Source organism: Bactrocera latifrons, unplaced genomic scaffold, assembly GCF_001853355.1.
Source record: "Bactrocera latifrons isolate USDA-ARS-PBARC rearing strain unplaced genomic scaffold, ASM185335v1 scaffold_9, whole genome shotgun sequence".
NCBI classification, from domain to species: domain Eukaryota; kingdom Metazoa; phylum Arthropoda; class Insecta; order Diptera; family Tephritidae; genus Bactrocera; species Bactrocera latifrons.
The window spans coordinates 2,313,038-2,332,212 of record NW_017537600.1 but is presented as its reverse complement, the minus strand read 5'-3'; the positions used below and the strand labels follow the sequence as shown (position 1 = coordinate 2,332,212).

The window sequence follows — 19,175 nt, the reverse complement described above, 5'->3', positions numbered from 1 at the left end:
AAATTTCTTTTTTTATTTCAGTTTTTACTTTAATCTATTTTTTTATTTTATTGTTTAATTTTATTTTATTATTGGTTTTATGCTCCAAAAATATGAGTCGCCTGTAATAGTCATTCATATTACTCATACGCCATGTCCTACTGCCCGAACTAGCATGTGTATATCCCCCACGGCCTTTGCTGATTGAAGGCTCTTTCTCGTAATCTTTATAACGCTTTAGTAATTTTTCAAACAAGATTCTTATAGAGTAACTATTAAATTTTAATGACACATACGAGCATATTTCGTCATAGAAAAAAAAAACACAAATCAAATTATGTATTTGTATATGTGCCCAATTTGTTTTTCGGGTAAAGTCCACAAAATGGTGTTTATGCTTGCAAGCAGGTGTGAAGTAACATAAACGATTTAATGGTTTCAAGAATTAATCAGTTTATCGCTATACATATATATGTATGTTCACTTGATAGCTTATCACATTCGCTCCTATCAAAAATAAAAAAGTAAAGTCAGCATTATTGAATACGAGATAAAATATTGCCATCTAAACTGCAAGCAGTAAATATTATTGGCAGAGAATTATTTGTTTGTTTTTTAGCTAACTAACTGAGATTTTTTAATAATGAACGCCGAGTTTTATTTTCAAATAAAAAATTAAAAATTTTGTTATATACATACAATGTTTGCAGTTTCGCGATGAATATGAATTTGAAAATATTCCAAAGTTGCTACCACAAAAAAAAAAAAAAATAAATTTAAATAAAATAGATTTAATTTTAAAATTAAATGTTATGATTTTTTTTAAATATCAGAAATTCTACATTTTTGAAAAAATAGCGAGAAACACTTAGGGTTGCCACCTCAAAAAGAAAATTTGTATTTAATTTTTACAAATTCTTTCAATTAATAAATGTCAGAATTACTAAACTCTATTTGAATTGTAAAAAACTTATTTATACTATTTTATGACGTAGGGTTGACTCTACCAAAAATATTTGTATTTAAGTTTTATGAATTCTTTCTATTATTAATATCAGAATTGCTAATTGCGTTACAATATGTACACGTGTGGAAAATATTTCAATTGTAGGGTCGTCAGCGCAATTTTTTTTATTTTTTTATTTGAATTTCGTGGTTGCTTTCGATTGATAAATATCTGTGTTTCTAAGTAAATTACAAGAAGAGTATATAAAAATAAATATCACGTAGAGTTGCCACATCACAAAAAATTATTTGAATTAAAATATTACGAATTAGTTCGATTGCTATAAATCTGAATTTCTAACTGAACTGTAAAAGAACGTGTAAAAATATAATTTATCCAGTAGAGTTGCCAACCTAAAAAATTTTTTAGACTTCATGAATCCTCGCGATTGACAAATATCAGAATTTCTAAGTGGATTAAAATAAATACGTGTAAAAGCCTTTAATGCGTAGGGTTGCCACCAAAAAATTATTATTTTAATTTAAAAATTATTACCATTGATAAATATCAGAATTCTCAAGCAATATAGTAAGTGTATGAAACTATTTTAACTTGTAGGGTTGCCACAGTAAAAGTGTATGAAAACTATTGTAACGGGTTGCCAAATAAAAATACATTATAATACATTTTATGAAATCTATTAACTAATAAATATAAAAAATAAATTTGTATGAAAACACTTTTAACTTATAAGTCAGCACAAAAAATTATTTATTATAATAATTAAATTATAACTTAATTGCTAAGGATTATTTTAACTAGTAAATATCAGAAATTAAAACTAATTTATTAAAATTTGAAATAAATGTGCGTCAAAATTATTTCAACGCATAGAGTTGCCCCCATAAAAATTATTTCATTTTATTTTTATGATTTTCCTCGATTTTAGTATCAGAATTTCTTACTTTTAAGTGAAACGAGCTCTAGTAAGTATGTGTAAAAAATATGACATCATATAGTGTTGCCAACTACCCATATTTTATAAAATATGCTCACAAAAATTATAAATAAAAGTATTTTTAAACCAATTCTCAGATTTTAAACACTTTCTTCTCAATTATTAACATGTAAATATTTTATTCTAGGGTTGCCAAAAAAAGCAAATCTAATAATAAAGAATATAAAGTAAATTTGTTATATGCTTCAAATATATTTCAANTTTGTTTGTGCTTAAGAATTCTGATTTATTTTGCTTTTGTTAAATTTGTTTTGCAAAAATGAATTTATTCTTGTTATTTTTTTATTGTATGAAAAATGAAAGATTGGAGAATACTCACCATAAAAATTGAATCATTGTTGTTCTTTTTTAAAGCATTTTCCATTTTAAAAATGTTTACTTTTATATAAAAACATTAATAAAAGTCATTACTCGCATAAAAAAATAAAATTTATCTGTCATATGTTTTCCAAAAGAGTTTAAGTAAATTTATTATATGCTTCAAATATATTCAAAAAATATGTTTTTTTTTTTAATTCTTAAATATTGAAATTTTTCAAAAGAATTGTTTGTCATATTCTAAAAGCATATGTGACCTGGTCTACGAAAAGGGAGCTAACGTGCGAAAACTATTGTATGACTTTTTGGATTCTATCACGTGAAAAAGCATGTCATCTTCCATCCGAATCAACTAAGATTTTTTGCCACTAAGCCCCCTTTCCGTAGACCAGTTTACATATAAAGTTAATTTATTATGCTTACGCTTCAAATATATACCAACAATATTTTTAAATAAATTTTTAAAAATTTTAAAAATATTTACAAATATTCAAAAAAAATTTCCATATTAAAAATTTTTAATTTTATATAAAACAATTAATAAAAGTGATTACTAGTATAAAAATATTCAATTTATAATATATTTAATACCTAGCTTATGCTAAAAAGTTTTTTTCTGGTTCATGTCTAAAAGTAACGTTAAAAATAAAATATTTTATTATTTTGATGCGTTATTTTGTGAAATAATGTAAAAAATTTTTTAAAAATTGTATAGTACGATTAAATGTGGACTTTGACCTCGACAAACATTAGAGTCGAGTTGACTTAGAAAAAATTATATTGAAACTTTTTTGTAGATCGGTAAAATCTATAAAAAAAAATAGTTTTCATTTTTACGCTACAATAATTTATTTACATGCACTAAAGACCCAAATAAAAAAAGAAAAAATTGCTGTATTATTTACATGTTATTTATATGGGAACTAAAAAAGAATTTTCTTGCCCACGCTAATACATATACAATTTTAAATACTTTCACTCTACTTATTTACAGGTCACTGGCATCATATTGATTGCTGTCGGTATTGGTGTAGCAGCCGTTTTCCATGATTATACAGCAGTGCTTGCCAATAATTTCTTCTCAATACCGACCTTCCTAATCGTCATTGGCGTCTTCGTCATATTCATTTCATTCTTCGGCTGTTGGGGTGCACTCAAAGAGAACTATCTCCTAACGCTGATATTCGCCATTTTGCTCGGCTTCATCTTCATACTGGAATTGGCAGCCGGCATTAGTGGTTATGTCTTGCGTTCCGATGCGCAAGTCCTGATTAATAATAGTCTAAATGGTGCACTTAAAGAATATAATTCGAAAAATGAGAATGATCCTTACACAATTATTTGGGATTATGTGCAAAAGAATGTAAATATTTTCTCTACTTTACTGTACAAATTAAGCAATTACAAATGTAATTTATGTAATTTCAGTTCGATTGCTGTGGTGTGAACAGCTATAAGGACTGGACGCAATTCGATGGCAATTTGCCGCTTTCATGCTGTGACATTCCCGCGGGCGTCGTTGGCACATACAGTTGTTCTAACACCACGGAGAGTACCAGGCGTCATGGGGATGGTTGTTTGACGTCATTTTCGAATTTCATAGAGGCACATGCCGTTAGTTTGGGCGCTTGTGGCATTGTGTTGGCCGTCATTCAGGTTAGTTGTTGCATGGCATACAATATTATTAGAATAATTATAATTTATAATATTTATAACGCAAAAATTAATTCATTGTTTACATTTTATATTGCAGTTCTTCGGCGTCTTGTTCGCTTGCTATATCGCACGTGAGATAAAAATCCGTAATGGCATAACCGGTTTCTTGGGATGAATTCGTCAAATCGACGATCGCTGGATAGTGTTAAACCACTACGCTACGTGTTAAAATAGTGATGTCTTACTTAAACTAATTTTGTTTATAAATTAACCATTTCATATACGTATATACTACATATATAGTGCTTATGTATTTAAGTAAACTTGCATTTTGCTTTGCTTTAAGTACTTGGCTAAAGAAATGTATTTGGTATTCTCTTAAAAAAGGCTTCATCAGTAMACCAAAAAAAAAAAAAACTTGGAGTGTTATATTTGCTAGAAGATTCAAAAACCCGGAGGAATGGAGATAAGTGCTGGATACCACCCTGAGTAACGAACCCATGGCAGCACTGATTTCAAAGTGGAGGGTGTTATCAGAACTTTCAGTATCGGATCGCAGGATCATGAGATTCGAGCAACTCTCCACTAAACGTATTCCTAAAATTGCCAATTGGGCCACAAATCGGGATATAAAAGGGATAATCGGGATAATAGAGTTAAATGTTAATGGGGAGGGAAAGTTAGAAAGAGGCGCAATGGCCAAAGAGTAGGCTGTGTGCTCCCAGCCAGACCAAATGAGGCAACTGCACTCGGTGGTCAAGAAGTCGTTCAGTACTCAGGTCAAAGACGTAAGCACTTTAATAAGACTAAACGTACTGCGAACTGAGAGGAGTGCAGATGCAACCTAACTACTTATAACAAGGAGATTAAGTCTGCTAAACAGCAAAATTTCAGAAATTTCTTGAAAAACGTCTGCTCGACACCAAAGGCAACAAGGCTGCACAGTGCTCTGGCTAAAAGTAAGACTGTCAGAGTAAAAGGCATTAGGAGCTATACGAACAGTGCGGAAGAGAGAGCTACGTCACTTCTGTGCTCGCATTTCCCAGAGAGAATGAAGGAAGACCAGTGGCTACCTATAGTCGAACACATGCCACCTCTTCTAGATTGGGTAGTCGAACGACAACTGTTCACTGCGGATTCAGTCAGGTGGGCTACGGCTTTTTTCGGGTGAGGACGGTATCTTTCCAGCAATTTTTCAACAGGGAGAACCTGCTCTTCTGCACTACCTCATTCGGTTGATGGGAAATAGCCTTGAGCTGGCCTATATCCCTGAACCATGGAGGGCATTCGCGGGCCGGTGATATTTATACCGAAGATAGGAAAGAAGGGTTATTCACTGACTAAAACCTTTAGGCCAATTAGTCTAACTTTCTTCTTACTTACGAAATAAGGTCATGCTGTCACGTATATGCGCACGCCAGTGTTGTTATAGCTAAAGGAAGTTTTGAGGACACTCTTTGCGATATCGTACAAAAGGGAAAAGGCCTAGATAAGGTATTCAGAATAGTTAGCCTGAACGTCGACCCCTTGAAGATTACCATCGTTCCTCTGCCTATCCTCATTCCACTACTCCTCGGAGACAGAGACATAGAGATGACTAATATGGATTCCACTCTGCGGTGAAAGCAGCATGTATTCGTCTCGGATGCCATGCGCACATGTCACTTGAAGTCTTGGTAGATCTCACATCGCTTCACCTAATTATCGGTCAGGGTGCTAAACACACACTGCTCCAAATAACAGTATGACAGTTTGACAGAGGTAAGGTAATCTCTTCCCAACACATAAAGGACCTAAGTGGCGAAAGACCACTGGCTCTTCTCCCAAGAAAAGAAACAACATTAACAAAGTATAAACTTCACTACGCACCAAACTCTCCATACTTATGGGTAGTTTTCCGAGAATATTCCAGGCAGAAGTTTTTGCTATAAGTCGGTGTGAAGAGATGAACATCCAAGCGGCACTCAAACCGATCTCTACGTACAAGATGAAATCGCTATTATTGCAGAAGGGTATAGAACAACTGAACAGTTTATCAGATCGTAACCAGGTGTCAGTTTTTTGTTGCAGATCATAAAGGTATAGCCAGGAATGAACCGACAGATGAGTTTACCCGCTTCGCTTCACCAACATGGTAGCACTCAAACCTTATATTGAAGTTGGTAACATACGGGGGTTGCTCCGCAAGAATGAATGGAATTTATCAATTTTCTGGGGCTAGGTAGCCTTGTGACTCTGGTCGCCGTGAATTCATCATTTATTTACATATCTAATTTAATTTAATTTAACCATGTGTCTGAACTAACAGGAAACATCGCTGGCTTTGCTTCATATCGGATAATGGAGTTACCGAACCAAACTATGACATCATTTTTATGCATACAAACTCGAGAGGCGATACTAGCCTTAAGCTCACTAACAGTGCTTTCAAGACTAGTTAAGGAATCTCTAACCTCGCTATCAATAGCATCTAGCCACTTTGTGATAAGACAAGTATCACAAAGCGGTATCCCATCTTATTGTAGAGTTGACTGTCTCGACTATTTTTTGAACACGCAAGTCATGGGGTATTGTTGTACTTCTGGGTAAGCAATTATAGTTTTAGGGCTATATCAAATTGATAATCTTGCATCCTCGCCACGCACTCTGAAACGTAAGGAATCCTTGTGTTAGATGTGTGTGGAGTCTGATTTCACGGCTAAAAGAGGGAAGCTTCGGCGGAGCCACTCCGACATATTCGGTTTCAGGAAGCAAAGCGTATGAGTCAGGTTGTGAACGAGGACCAGACAAAATATTTTCTCTTATTAAACAAACAGGCATCGCATTCGCGACTTGGCTCGCCCGCCATTGTTAATAGTCATAACTTTGAAGTTCATCTATCTTGGAACCAGTGTCGACATCAACAACAATGCCAGCCTTTAAATCCAACACAAAATCACTCAATCAGGTGCTGCTTTGGACAGGGTAAGCAATTGGAAAGAATAATCTCTCTCACGACGAACAAAGACAAACTTTACAAAGCCGTTGTGATTCGCGTCCTTTCATATGGTGTGGAGACATGGACAATGACATCATCTGATGAGTCAGCCTTAGAAGAATGCGGTTGAGAAAGAATTATGTCTGGTTGAAAGAGAAGACTCCTGCTTTGAAGGTTTACGATTCAGTAAACGCCGGTGAAAGCAGAGGAAGAGGAAGATATCCACTCCGTTGGAGAGATCAGGTGTAGTATAAGCTGGATGCATATGGTATCTCGAATTAGCGCCAAATAGCGAAAAGAAGAAACGATAGGTGCGCTGTTGTTAACGCGGCTATAATCACGTTTGCGGCGCCTTTGTCAGTAAAGAAGAACTTCCTTCTGCTCCTTTGGGTAGCGCTTAGACAGTAGAAAGCGAAAATCATCGGGTGTTCGATATTTCATGCAGTAAATGACTCACTCTGTATTTAACTACATTCTCAGTAATTTTCAATTGACAGTCCACCAACACAAGTTCGTGGACTTCCCCTACGTTATCGACGATGTGATCATCAAAAGAACCATCTTGACGATATTGAACCTTGTTAAACCTACTTTTTAGAACTGCTATTGAAGGATAAGGGTCCACATATGTATACCGCATTCAAGAACTCCATGATTTGACTGATCAATTTCTCTTTCAAAAACAAGAAACGAATTAGTCACAGTAGAACTTAACATGTTCTAGCATGGAAAATGGCAACTTTGAACCCAGAATAGAACAATGTCTAATTCTAAAAAACAAGAAAGAGAAATAGTACTTTTTATTCCTCAAAGCTTCTTCAACTTCGAGAGCATTTCCCTCGCAGAGGAATGCACATTAATTCCTATAATCTAGGAAACCGGTTTATGCCTTTCCCGTACCGGTATATATTTACTTAAGTATTTAAAGTGAAAAAAAAATTAATCATCTTGGCAATTGCTTATTAAAATTACTGCTAACAGTTGCACACGTGATGTAACCTACTCGTATATACTATATGTATGTATACCATAAGTAGCTTGTGGGTAAATCTATAAATATTGATATGCAGCAGCTGAATGAATATTCAAGTAGGCGCATCAGTTACCTTAATGCAAACGGAGGCAAGTTAAGTGTTCGAAACTAGCGCAAATTGAACACGAAAACGGCAAAAGCTACAGTTGAGCATTTAAAAGCGTATGTACTTACATATGTATTTAGATGATCATTTAAGCACTTGGCTATATCGCTACAACTTCATACAGTATGTAAAATAAGCTTAAACACAAGTAATTATATATTCAACTGAGCTATCTAGCACAACTAGAGTTCATAAGAAATCTATAAACGCCAACTACAGGTCTACTTTTGCTTGAATCTTGAAGCTATTTATAATCAAGGGTTCTACAGTTTGCTTGATTTTAAAAGAGGCTTGTAGTTATTTAAATAGGTTAAATTTAGGGACCGAAATCAACTCCTTGAGCAAGCTCTTCATTGGAATTCCGATAAACCCTGAAATTCTCACACACAAACAATGAGGCTATATATGGTTGGAAATACTTTTACAATGCAACAGCCTTCTAATCTTCTTTGCAGCTTATATCACTCTTTGGAGGATAGGATAACAAACGGGGATAAACGGGACTGATGAATATTTAGATGTAAGCTGTGTGATTGCCACAAGTCGGAATGCCGAACAATTTGGATCGTTTTCCTAGCCACCAGTTAAGTATGGAAGTTCAACTGGTACTAGTTTTGGCTACGAGATCTGATCGGATACTTAATGCTGGTACCATGGTAAGTAGAAGCCCTTGGAGTTCGCTCCAACCTGCTCATTCGGACTGGCCCCTCAGAGAGTATCGTGGAGATTGTGGTGAAAACCAGAATGCGGAAAATATCTGATCCTTTGTCAGTAGAATGTGGAGTTGTACTGCAACTGGCTGCCGGATCCAAAGTACGGCAGATATTTTAGATAGACCTCGAACCCTACGAAGTTGATTAGTATGTCCATTCCACACTGCCAATTGGTAATGAAAATGCCCTGCACTTTCACGATGCTAATCAACGCATTTATTTGATCAGCTGTGCTTTTGACCGGCTGTACCTAAATATTCATCATACAGGAATTCAAAGCTTTCCACGAATTTTAAGACCGACTTGAGGCGACTTCCTGAAAATATTGTAAAAGATTGACTACTAATAAAGGACCAAGTGCTTCTTTTGTTTTTGTAGCGGTTAAGTATTCCCTGTTTAGGTGGCAAAGCTCAAGTTAGTTGTCATCGAAATCATCTAACGGCAGATCACAGAATCGCGCTGTTGCGACGGGGTCGGGCCATAAAGATATGGTTGTTGGATATATTGATTTATTCGGCATGCAAAAAGGTGGTTAGATTCATGTGGGGGCTCTTAGAAAGCTATAGATAAATTTCGTATGACGATATCGATTTTCGATAGGTACGAGTTTAATCCGGCTCCAGCTAGTTTCACGAGGCAATTCAAGCTCTTCATCTGCAATGGGTAGTAATTTGACCGCCAAAACTCGTACGTTATTCATTTGGGGAAGCCGATGAAGATGTTATTGGCTTCACTATTAATAGTGTTGAGAGCGAGTCTGAAATTAGTTGTGTCTGCAATTCGAGGCATAAGCGCTTGATGATCTAATGAGGTGGCTCCGATTCAAGGTGACTGCAGCAATATTTTCACGAATTTTTCTTCGAAAAATATTAGCAATATATTATATTAGCAATTTAACAGCTACGGTAACGTATTTAATGCAGCCAATGACTATTATTTCGGCGATCTAACCCAGTTTGCATCGGTGAGTTTTACACATTTTACTAAATTATTCTTATCACTGCAGCTTTATACATGGAAATTGTGACATCCATAATTTTTTTTTTTTTGTTTTTTCTTTGACAAATCTTTAGTAACCGTAGGAGCAAGAAGAATGAATCTAATAATCCAACTCATTTAGTACCAAATGAGATTTTGAGGTTTGAGTAAAGGAACTAACTTTGTCAAGCAAACTCATTCAAGATTTGGTAATGGTATCACTTGAGTCATCGACGGATAAAACATTTAGTAACAAGGCTGAGTAGGGTACGTCAATCGAGAATTCCAGAACCTCCAGCTTTGAGAGTACGTGTTTTTTGTCACCGCTGCTTTATACCTGGAAAGCCTAATTTTAAACCGTTTATTTTATCTTCAGAAGCATTCACATTTATAAATGGTGATCCAAGTAGATGTGCCGTTTTTCCAAATTTGTCTACCAAATTTTGTTCAGTGATGAGGCCCATTTCTGGCTCGTTGGGTATATCAACAAGCAAAATTGTTGCATTTGGAACAAAGAAAACCCTGAAGAGGTTCAAAATCTATCATTTCATATAAAAAAACGGTTTGGTGTGCTTTGGAATCATCGGTCCATGTTTCTTCAAACATGTGAGAACGTAACCATCAATGATAACCATTATCGCGCTGTGATAAGCGACTATTTAATGTCTGAAATTGAAGCTTGTGATATCGGCGACATTTGGTTGCAACAAAACGGCGGCACTTCCCACACATCGGTTAGCAGAGAATTTCACATTTTGGGCCGGTCAATCTTCAGTGGGGATACGTAAAGTCTAAAGTCTATGCGGACAATCCCGCTTTAATTTAGAAGCAAAACATCATTCATGTCGTTCGCCAGTTACCAGTCAAATTACTTGAAAGAGTCATCGAAAATTTTAATCAACGGCTGGACGGTCTGAGACTGATTTTCAATAGAGCTATGAAAATCGTAAAATTTTATTTAAATCCATTATTTTCACAACACACTGTAGTTAATTATAAACAATATAAGCCAGAATGCTCAGCAACTCGTTAATAGCACAAGTATTGCAAAATCTTATCATATCAGCAATGCTTATACGCGATAACAAAATATTCTAGACACACACAAACCGCCGCCACGTTTTCATATCCGACCGGTCGCTCTCATACACTCTCTTTACCGTATATTTTGTAATTTTTGCAGGCAAATTGTTAGGTGAAAAAATTCTTATCAACTAAGCAAATAAGGGAAACTGATAACGCACTAAATGACAAGAACAGCAACGACTCGCTATAGCAATTGCGAGTGCAACAACAATAAAAACATATTGCGCCATAAAGCAAATATAACTACAGCAACAACAAAACTTGTTATATTATCTATAACTGCTTACATATTTACATATATTCAAGCATGTGTGTTATGTTATTAGTGTAACAACGAAATCGAAGGTGTTCGCCCAGTGATCGGAGCGCAGGCAGGACAGTGTGTGAGGAAAGTGCTGTGCTTTGAGTGTAAGTGCGTATTCGAAACGCAAAGGGTGGCTCTAAAGCATTGTTATTTTTTTATGTGAAGTTGGGAATGTAAGGTAAGGTAAGGTGGGAACTAGGGTAATATCAGCCGATCAAATTTGAGCCGGACTGATATAATGTGAAGTTGAGAACGCAAGAATTTAAAGTAATATCATCGGATCAAATTTGACCCGGACATACACAATTATTTATGATCGCCTTCAAACTAGACACGCTAACGTTTAGTTTAATTTCCAACACACTTCTTTAAGCCTCGGCTGGGGTGACCTTCAAAGCTTTCAGCGAATTTTAGATACATTTTTGCAGTGTCATTCGCTACATTGCTGAACAATTTCACAATGTATTCATAAACACGCACTACGTCATCATTATTGATGCCTTAGATCTTCAGGTACGTCGTCAAGCACCTCTTTGCGATCTCTGCTCGAAGTCGCATTTCAAAGTACTTATTTTGTTTAGTATGAATCTAGCATTAATATGCTTTATATCCAAAATATTAACGAAATGATCATCTGCTATCTCGGAATCGATTCTTTTATATATGGCATAAGCAACTCACCACCTCCGGTAGCCCAAAAACATGTGTTTGATGGCCAGCTAAAAAAACAAAAATGCCTCAGATATGATACCTTCATTTTGATGAAGACCACGGCAAACGTATTAAGGATTTTGATTTAAGAATATGCACCTAAAATGTCCGGTGCCACTTCCCAGCTGGTTGATCAAGAAGTGCAATGGATGGGACAAGGACTTAGATGAGTAGGTCCTTGCGGCATTTACTACAGCGGATAAACTCAGTGTGGGATAGGTGGTGGGAGAGAGGTTCCGCGAGATCTAACATTCACCACGGTGGATGAACGTCTAGCCATAATCCGCATCTTTGATTTGCGCCCACGCCCTGACGGAAGAGAAGGACCATGTAACCAAACATGTTTTCTATGGGCGCTTGGAGCGCACCTATGTGGTAGCAGTACTGTGTAGATACCTGGATAGGAAAATTCATCAAGCCAAGCCACCAACCAGATCGATCATGTTGCCATATCGGAAGACACGGCTTCAATGTTATAGACAAGCGTACGCTCCGAAGTTCTATCGTTAACTCGGACCACTATCTTGTTGCAGCGTCGAGAAGAGCACTCATCAGCAACTCGGTATAAGGGAACTGCGTGACGGCATTTGAAGCTACTTACAGCTTCAAGCGAAAGCATTGATTTTCGGAAAAGGAAAAAGAACAGCTGGTACTGCCGTGTCGCAGTGGAGAGAAAACCGGCCGAGCTTCTCGCAACGTTAGAATGGGATAGATACCGAGAGCTGCAGACTGAAGTGAGATGCATTTGCATAGAAAAAGAGAGTGGTCGTCATGCGTGAGTACGTGATTGACTAGAATGGCATTCTACGAAAAGATGTGTTTCAAGACCAGACCGGAGCATATCCTTCTAGAAACCCCAGAGGTGATCTAGTGACTGAAGCTTGCATGAGCATACGGTGAACCCGATTCTTCAATCGATGACTATGAAGCAAACGTTCCATTGCCCAACCATGAAGAAGTCTGAATAGCAATTACCCGTCAGAAGAACAACAAAGCGGTGGGGCCGATGGATTGTCATCCGAGCCATTCAAATACAGCGGCGAACGATTGATAATAGGCATGCATCAGCTTCTTTGCAAAATGTAGTCGGACGAAGACTTGCCCAACGATTGTAAATGGAAAATCGACAGTCGACTAATAATTTGTGCTAAATTTCGTAACGATATCTTGTCAAATAAAAAAGTTTTCAAAACAAAATCTTGATTTCGGTCATTAAGTTTGTATGGCAGCTATATTCTACAATAGTCCGATCTGAACAATTTCTTCGCAAAGTTAAGTGATATTTTTAACAACAAAGAATCCTATAAAATTTGGAAAGTATACCTCGTAGAAGCAAAAAGTTTTCCATATAAGGACTTGATTACGATCGTTCAGGTTGTGGGGCAGCTTTATGTTATAGTGGATCGAAATCAGAGATTCCGACATTCCGACAAATAAGTAGCTTCTTAGGGAGCAAGGGAGGAAGGACGTGTTCAATATCTCAAAAACTGAGGGACTAGTTCCGGTAAATACAGACGGATATGGCTAAATCGATTGAGTTCAAGCTGATTATTTATATTTATACTTTCCAGGGTCTCCGACGTTTCGTTCTAGAAAACAAAATTAAAATTTACGTTTTAAAAAAATTCTGATATTCGCTTCAAAACAAACTGCAATTTGGATATAAAAAAGATAATTGCTTTAGCACCACCCGATTTTTATGAATGCCCTTACATATATAAATTAACAGGCGAGCGGCAACGCTACTGCTTGCACTACTTAACGAGCTTTTTTCTATTCAGTATTGAAGTGACTTTGAGACGGTGTGGACAAGTAAAAAGTAAATATATTATAACTGTATCGATTGTCACTACGGAACGGTAATGACCACAACAAAACCAGTAGTACTTTGACAACGCACACAACAAAAACGAATGAGAAAAAAGTGAAATTTTAAGAACAATGAAAGAAAATATTAAATATATATATTAAAAATCTTGTATAGTAGAAGTGCAACGAAATAAAAAAAAATTTAATTTCAATATAATTTTGTTTTTGCAGCGCAAAAGTGTGCGGACAACGAAAGGGTCCCAATTTTTAAAGTGAAAAACAAAAACAACAAACTCTGTGATCGACGAGTTAGAAAAACAGAAACAAAATGGCGCGCGATCAATTGAATTCCGGCATGCGTTGTGCAAAATTTATGCTAGTAATCGTTAGCTTTATGTTTGCGGTAAGTTAATCTACAAGTTATATTTAACAATAAGTAAATAAAATTATAAACTCACAAATAATAGCCATTTCGTATATTAGCTGATTTTCCGAACTTTGTGAAATTATTGATTTCTCATAGCGCAATTTTATCGGCTCTAAATAATTTGTCATAAAATATACACGCATACACACACAACTCATAGTTAGAAAAGTAAACACACATACAAATATACATGATTACACACCGATTTGTTGGCTTACTGATAGCATCTGGCTAGCACACCGCGGCACTCACTCACCTAGGCGCATTTAATACTGACTGGCATTGCTATTTGTGTGTATGTTTGTGCGTATATGGCGCTTGCCTTGCTGTATGAGAGCAACGTAATTGCACACATTTGCCTATAATTACAAATATTTAATTTGTAATATAACGCTTATGAGTATTTCTCTAAATATTTTAATACTTTCTCCATATAGAAGATTTTAGTAAAATTTAGAATTTTTACTAAAAATGTTTAAAAAGATATTTTGAGATTAGTAGGTAGGTAGGTAAGTAGGTATGTAGATAGGCTGGCTGTCTGCTGACGCATGATGATGTTGTGAAACTTTCGGTATTAAACTTACCTTACTATACTGTCCTATCTAAACGACCCTGTGCTGTTGATGGAGTTCATTAATAAAAAAAGTTGTATATGCGCGCTACTTCCGAGACACCAGCAATAATTTACCTATTACCTTAAAGTAATGTAATAAAATCACTATTAAATAAAAAAAAACAAGAGAAGTCATAAACTACACCGAAGCTATAATAACCTTGAGAGCTGCATATCTTATAGCATAACGGAAAAAAAAAAAAAAAAACCTTATCACTATTTTTATCGAACAGTTTGTATGGCAGCTTTATGCTATAGTACCCTGAACCGAAAAAAAAGTTTAAATACGTTAAGTTTACGTACGCTGATTATAGTATTGCCTTCGAAAATACGCTATGCCAAATTTCGAAAAGATATCTTGTCAAATAGAATAGTTTTCCATATAAGGACTCATTATGATTGTTGTTGTACTCATTATCTAGACACCGTTAGGATGGTAAGGTTCACATAAATTGTCAATGAGGTCAACGGTCGACCCAGAAAACTTTCTGTTTGGATGGCGTCGGACCATAGGAAGAGGGTTGTCAGATGTGTAGCGTTAGCTGGATATGCAAAGAGTTGGTTAGTGTCATACGGTGACTCGTTGGACTCACATATATATGATATGTCAGGGTCGATTGTGGATAAGTAGGAGTTTAACCTGCTACAGTATCAAGAACGAAGCGCAAGAGTTTTTCCCACAACAGCCGGTTGGACGTTACCAAAATTGACCCGGCTTTTATCTGGCCAAGGGATGTATTTTCGGAGGTCTAACCTACTTTTGATCGTTTTAGATTTAGTTTGTTATCGCTGGAGCAACGCCTTGCAGTAGAGTTTTTCCGTATCCTCTTAACTTGTGCTGGAATTTAGTCCAATCCGGGCCAAGGAGGAATTATTCTGCTGCTTCTGCGCTAAAAGGCTCTTTCCAAATTCCAACGCGGTTAGGAGAAAAACATGCAATGGATGGATCTCAAAAACCTGCTCAGGATTTTTTAGGATCTCCAACGTTCCCTTCTGGGTGCTACAAATTTCGTAGCAAACTGCCTACCCTATTCACGATATAAAAAATTATTTAATTTGACAAAGTGAAAAAAATGTTGCTAAACACGAGGTTGTTTTGATAACTTAGACATTTTTGAACTAGAAATACTTTTTCAACACAAAAACTTCTTGTTTTTTTTTTATAGTAGTTATTTCTTACTTTGAGTCTAAAACTTTTTCCATTACATACTTATATATAGTAAATAGGCAGAAGAGCCAACTGCCAGTCGCTTGTTGGAAAACTTCTACCATTCTTTTTGCACCTTTGCATAGCAAAAATATGGTCAGAGATTGGAAATTTTCTGCCTCTGAGTGACAGCTGCTGAGAAACATATTTTTTTTGCAGAGAGGAACGAGCCTTAGATCCATGTAGTGGATGTACGAATATGGAGGCTGAGGTATTGTTACGGTATTGTTTTTGAAAAAGAATTATCGAACCAATCTTTGACCAATTTTTTAGCCAACAAAAATCGTCAAGGTCATAAAAACACGCCTGCTGTAAACAAAGAAAGCACTGAATACAGCTGAAAATGTTATCGTACTTCAAAGTGTTGTTTAAATTTTTTTTTGATTTATGCTTCCGTTTCATTCACTTCAATCTCCTTGGAACATATTACATATTATATTTCGTCCAAACTCTACTAGAATATTTTTTCGTACAATGATCAACGGTCAAAAAAATTAACAAAAATTGAGAAAATATCAGTGTTAATAAAGTTTATTTTATGGAGAATTATTGAGTCGCTCACTAAGTAATTTCGTTTTTTTTTTTTTGTGTGTAAAACAATTTATGAAATAATATATTCTCCATTTTGATCGAATAACTATTGCTATCTATCCGGCAAGAGATTGATCTACGCTCATGAAATGTTTGATAATCGCGGTAAAAAAAACTGGCGGCTTCATTTGAGGAGAAGGTTCTCCCATGTGGGTGTGAATAATATAGTGGGTATATTAGCAAAAACTATTTAAGCTACAAAACCTTTTGGCGAGTCATCAAACTTATATGAGGCCTTGCATCATTTTGGTGGAACAATTCAGACCTCTTCTGTTTGAGTGAAGCACTCAATTTAAGCAGCTGATCACAATACACTTTATTTAGAATTAATCGTAGTAATGTCGAGCAAAAGCTCAAAATAAGCGATCCTTTTGAAATCCCATCAAACAAACAATATTACTTTTATTTTGTTACTATCTGACTTCGAAGTGGTTTGAGCTAGTTCATCTTTTTAAGACCAAGCGCAAGAGTGCTTTATGTTCTTGTAAACAACTCACTTTTCGTTGCCAGTAACTATGCGCTTCAAAAAAGTATCACTATTTCATTCTGTAAGCGCATGAGGAACCCATACGTCAAGCTTCGAAACTAACTCTAGACGTTTCATGTGCTTGCAAACGGTCACGTTAGACAAATTTAATCTTTCAACGAACTCTTGAATTTTTATTCGAGGATTTGCATCAACTAATGACTTTATTTTATCCACATCGGTTTCGAGATGTCTTCTAGGGTGCATCCCCAAAATCGCAATTGTCGACTATGCGCTTCATAGTATCACTATTTCATTCTGTAAGCGCATGAGGAACCCATACGTCAAGCTTCGAAACTAACTCTAGACGTTTCATGTGCTTGCAAACGGTCACGTTAGACAAATTTAATCTTTCAACGAACTCTTGAATTTTTATTCGAGGATTTGCATCAACTAATGACTTTATTTTATCCACATCGGTTTCGAGATGTCTTCTAGGGTGCATCCCCAAAATCGCAATTGTCGACTATGCGCTTCATAGTATCACTATTTCATTCTGTAAGCGCATGAGGAACCCATACGTCAAGCTTCGAAACTAACTCTAGACGTTTCATGTGCTTGCAAACGGTCACGTTAGACAAATTTAAYCTTTCAACGAACTCTTGCATTTTTATTCGAGTATTTGCATCGACTAATGACTTTATTTTATCCACAACGGTTTCGAGATGTCTTCTAGGGTGCATCCCCAAAATCGCAATTGTCGGAACGTAATTCATACATATCACAAAACGTTTGTCTTGCTTGAACTATCGAGGCTAGCTAGGCTAAGTGTGCCGTCTTTAAATGCGTTTTTCTCGAAACTATGAACTGTTGAAGTCAGTTGGCGAAATTTCTCTAGGATCTTCACGAAGTTTTACACAGGTCTTTGAGACACAATTCTTAAAGACTTGGATGAACGATATCTTTTTCGATTACAACTTTTTGAAAACTAAAATGTCGCGAAATTTTCATTTGTTATAAAAAATATCTACCAAAAATTAAATTTTCAGTTTTTTTTCCTTCGTGCAAGTTTGAAGTTAAGATTTTAATTTAAACACGCGTTGTTTTTTCGAGGTGTCAACGAAAATGCTGTCGCAATGCCCGAGATTATAATAATTTTTTTTTCCAAAAATATCAGAATTTCCGTTAATAGCGTATGTTCGTAGCAATAAAAAATTCTAAAAAATATTTCTTTTTTTATGAGAAAAAAAAATTTGTTTAAAAAAAAAATGCAGTTTTTTTACCCGAGAAAACCCATGCAACCCCTTAAGGAAACTTTTCACAAGCAAGCCTTACTACAGAGCTGATTGAATTTGTGTGTGTGGTTGAATTATTTATCTCTGAATAATTACTCAAGTTAATTTGAAAAATGTGGTTTTGAAAAAACTAGATTTTAGAAGACAATTTAAAGTTTTAGTAAAACGTATATTTTTTGATGTTTGAAAACCAAAACAAAATGAACGACTCGATAAGAAAAGCAGTGAGTTAGTGGTTATATTAGTGTTTGTACAAGTTAAAAATGCTGTGGCTCAGTCGGTAAGAGCGTGGCTACACTTCCTCGAAGAACTTCAAACGAAGTTGACTGCGAAATATTTCGAGCAAATTTCGAGTTTTCAATCTCAATTTAACTGTTCTTGATTGCTTTGCAACTCTACATTAATACTTTGTTTCAAATCAAAATAAAATAAAATTTGGTTGTTGCCTTGCGGACAGTCTATTATTTTAGTACTTGCCACTCAATGACAATAAGGATAAGGCTAACATATGAGTGCTCAATTCTGCCAACATCTGTTTCAGAAATATTGTGCAAATCGGTGAACATTTATATATATAAATGATAATTATTTATATGGCCTTTCTATTTCACAACGTCACTGCATTGTTTGTCCGTATATTTATAATATATGTAGTTAATATATATAAATAAAAGTGTATAACTTGTTGTTATCAGAATCGTAATCAGTGATCCATAAAGTTATAAATACGCTGAGATAAGAATATGGCAACTCTGATTATGTACATACTGAGATAACTCTAACTCACATATCAAATTTAACGAAAAATTAATTTTGGTAAAATAGTTATATATGTATTGTATAAGTTAACACAACATTTTATGAACTTCTACATAAATTCCATTCCCACATTATATGCTAGAAACATACAAACCGTTTGCATACTTTGGAGTCCTATTACAA

The 19,175-nt window shown here is 35.4% G+C and overlaps 2 protein-coding genes across 6 annotated transcripts in view; both read left to right on the top strand.

Annotated features, from left to right (window-relative positions):
* Window positions 1-4,240, top strand: part of LOC108977445 (CD63 antigen) — an 18,879-nt gene extending 14,639 nt beyond the window's left edge. For both annotated transcript variants that reach the window (XM_018947132.1, XM_018947131.1), the window contains 3 exons: window positions 3,256-3,624; window positions 3,690-3,917; window positions 4,015-4,240. In XM_018947132.1, the coding sequence (XP_018802677.1) occupies window positions 3,256-3,624; window positions 3,690-3,917; window positions 4,015-4,092 (675 nt within the window). In that variant the 3' untranslated portion in view covers window positions 4,093-4,240. The remainder of the gene's footprint in view (window positions 1-3,255; window positions 3,625-3,689; window positions 3,918-4,014) is intronic.
* A 9,340-nt stretch (window positions 4,241-13,580) lies between these two features.
* LOC108977444 (CD63 antigen) overlaps window positions 13,581-19,175 on the top strand; it is a 14,266-nt gene continuing 8,671 nt past the window's right edge. Inside the window, exons 1-2 of one of the 4 annotated variants that reach the window (XM_018947128.1) lie at window positions 13,581-13,644; window positions 13,866-14,037. In XM_018947128.1, coding sequence (XP_018802673.1) covers window positions 13,963-14,037 — 75 coding nt within the window. In that variant the 5' untranslated portion in view covers window positions 13,581-13,644; window positions 13,866-13,962. Of the gene's footprint in view, window positions 13,750-13,865; window positions 14,038-19,175 lie in introns of those variants that run through there. The other 3 variants (XM_018947127.1, XM_018947129.1, XM_018947130.1) reach the window with 3 other exon arrangements.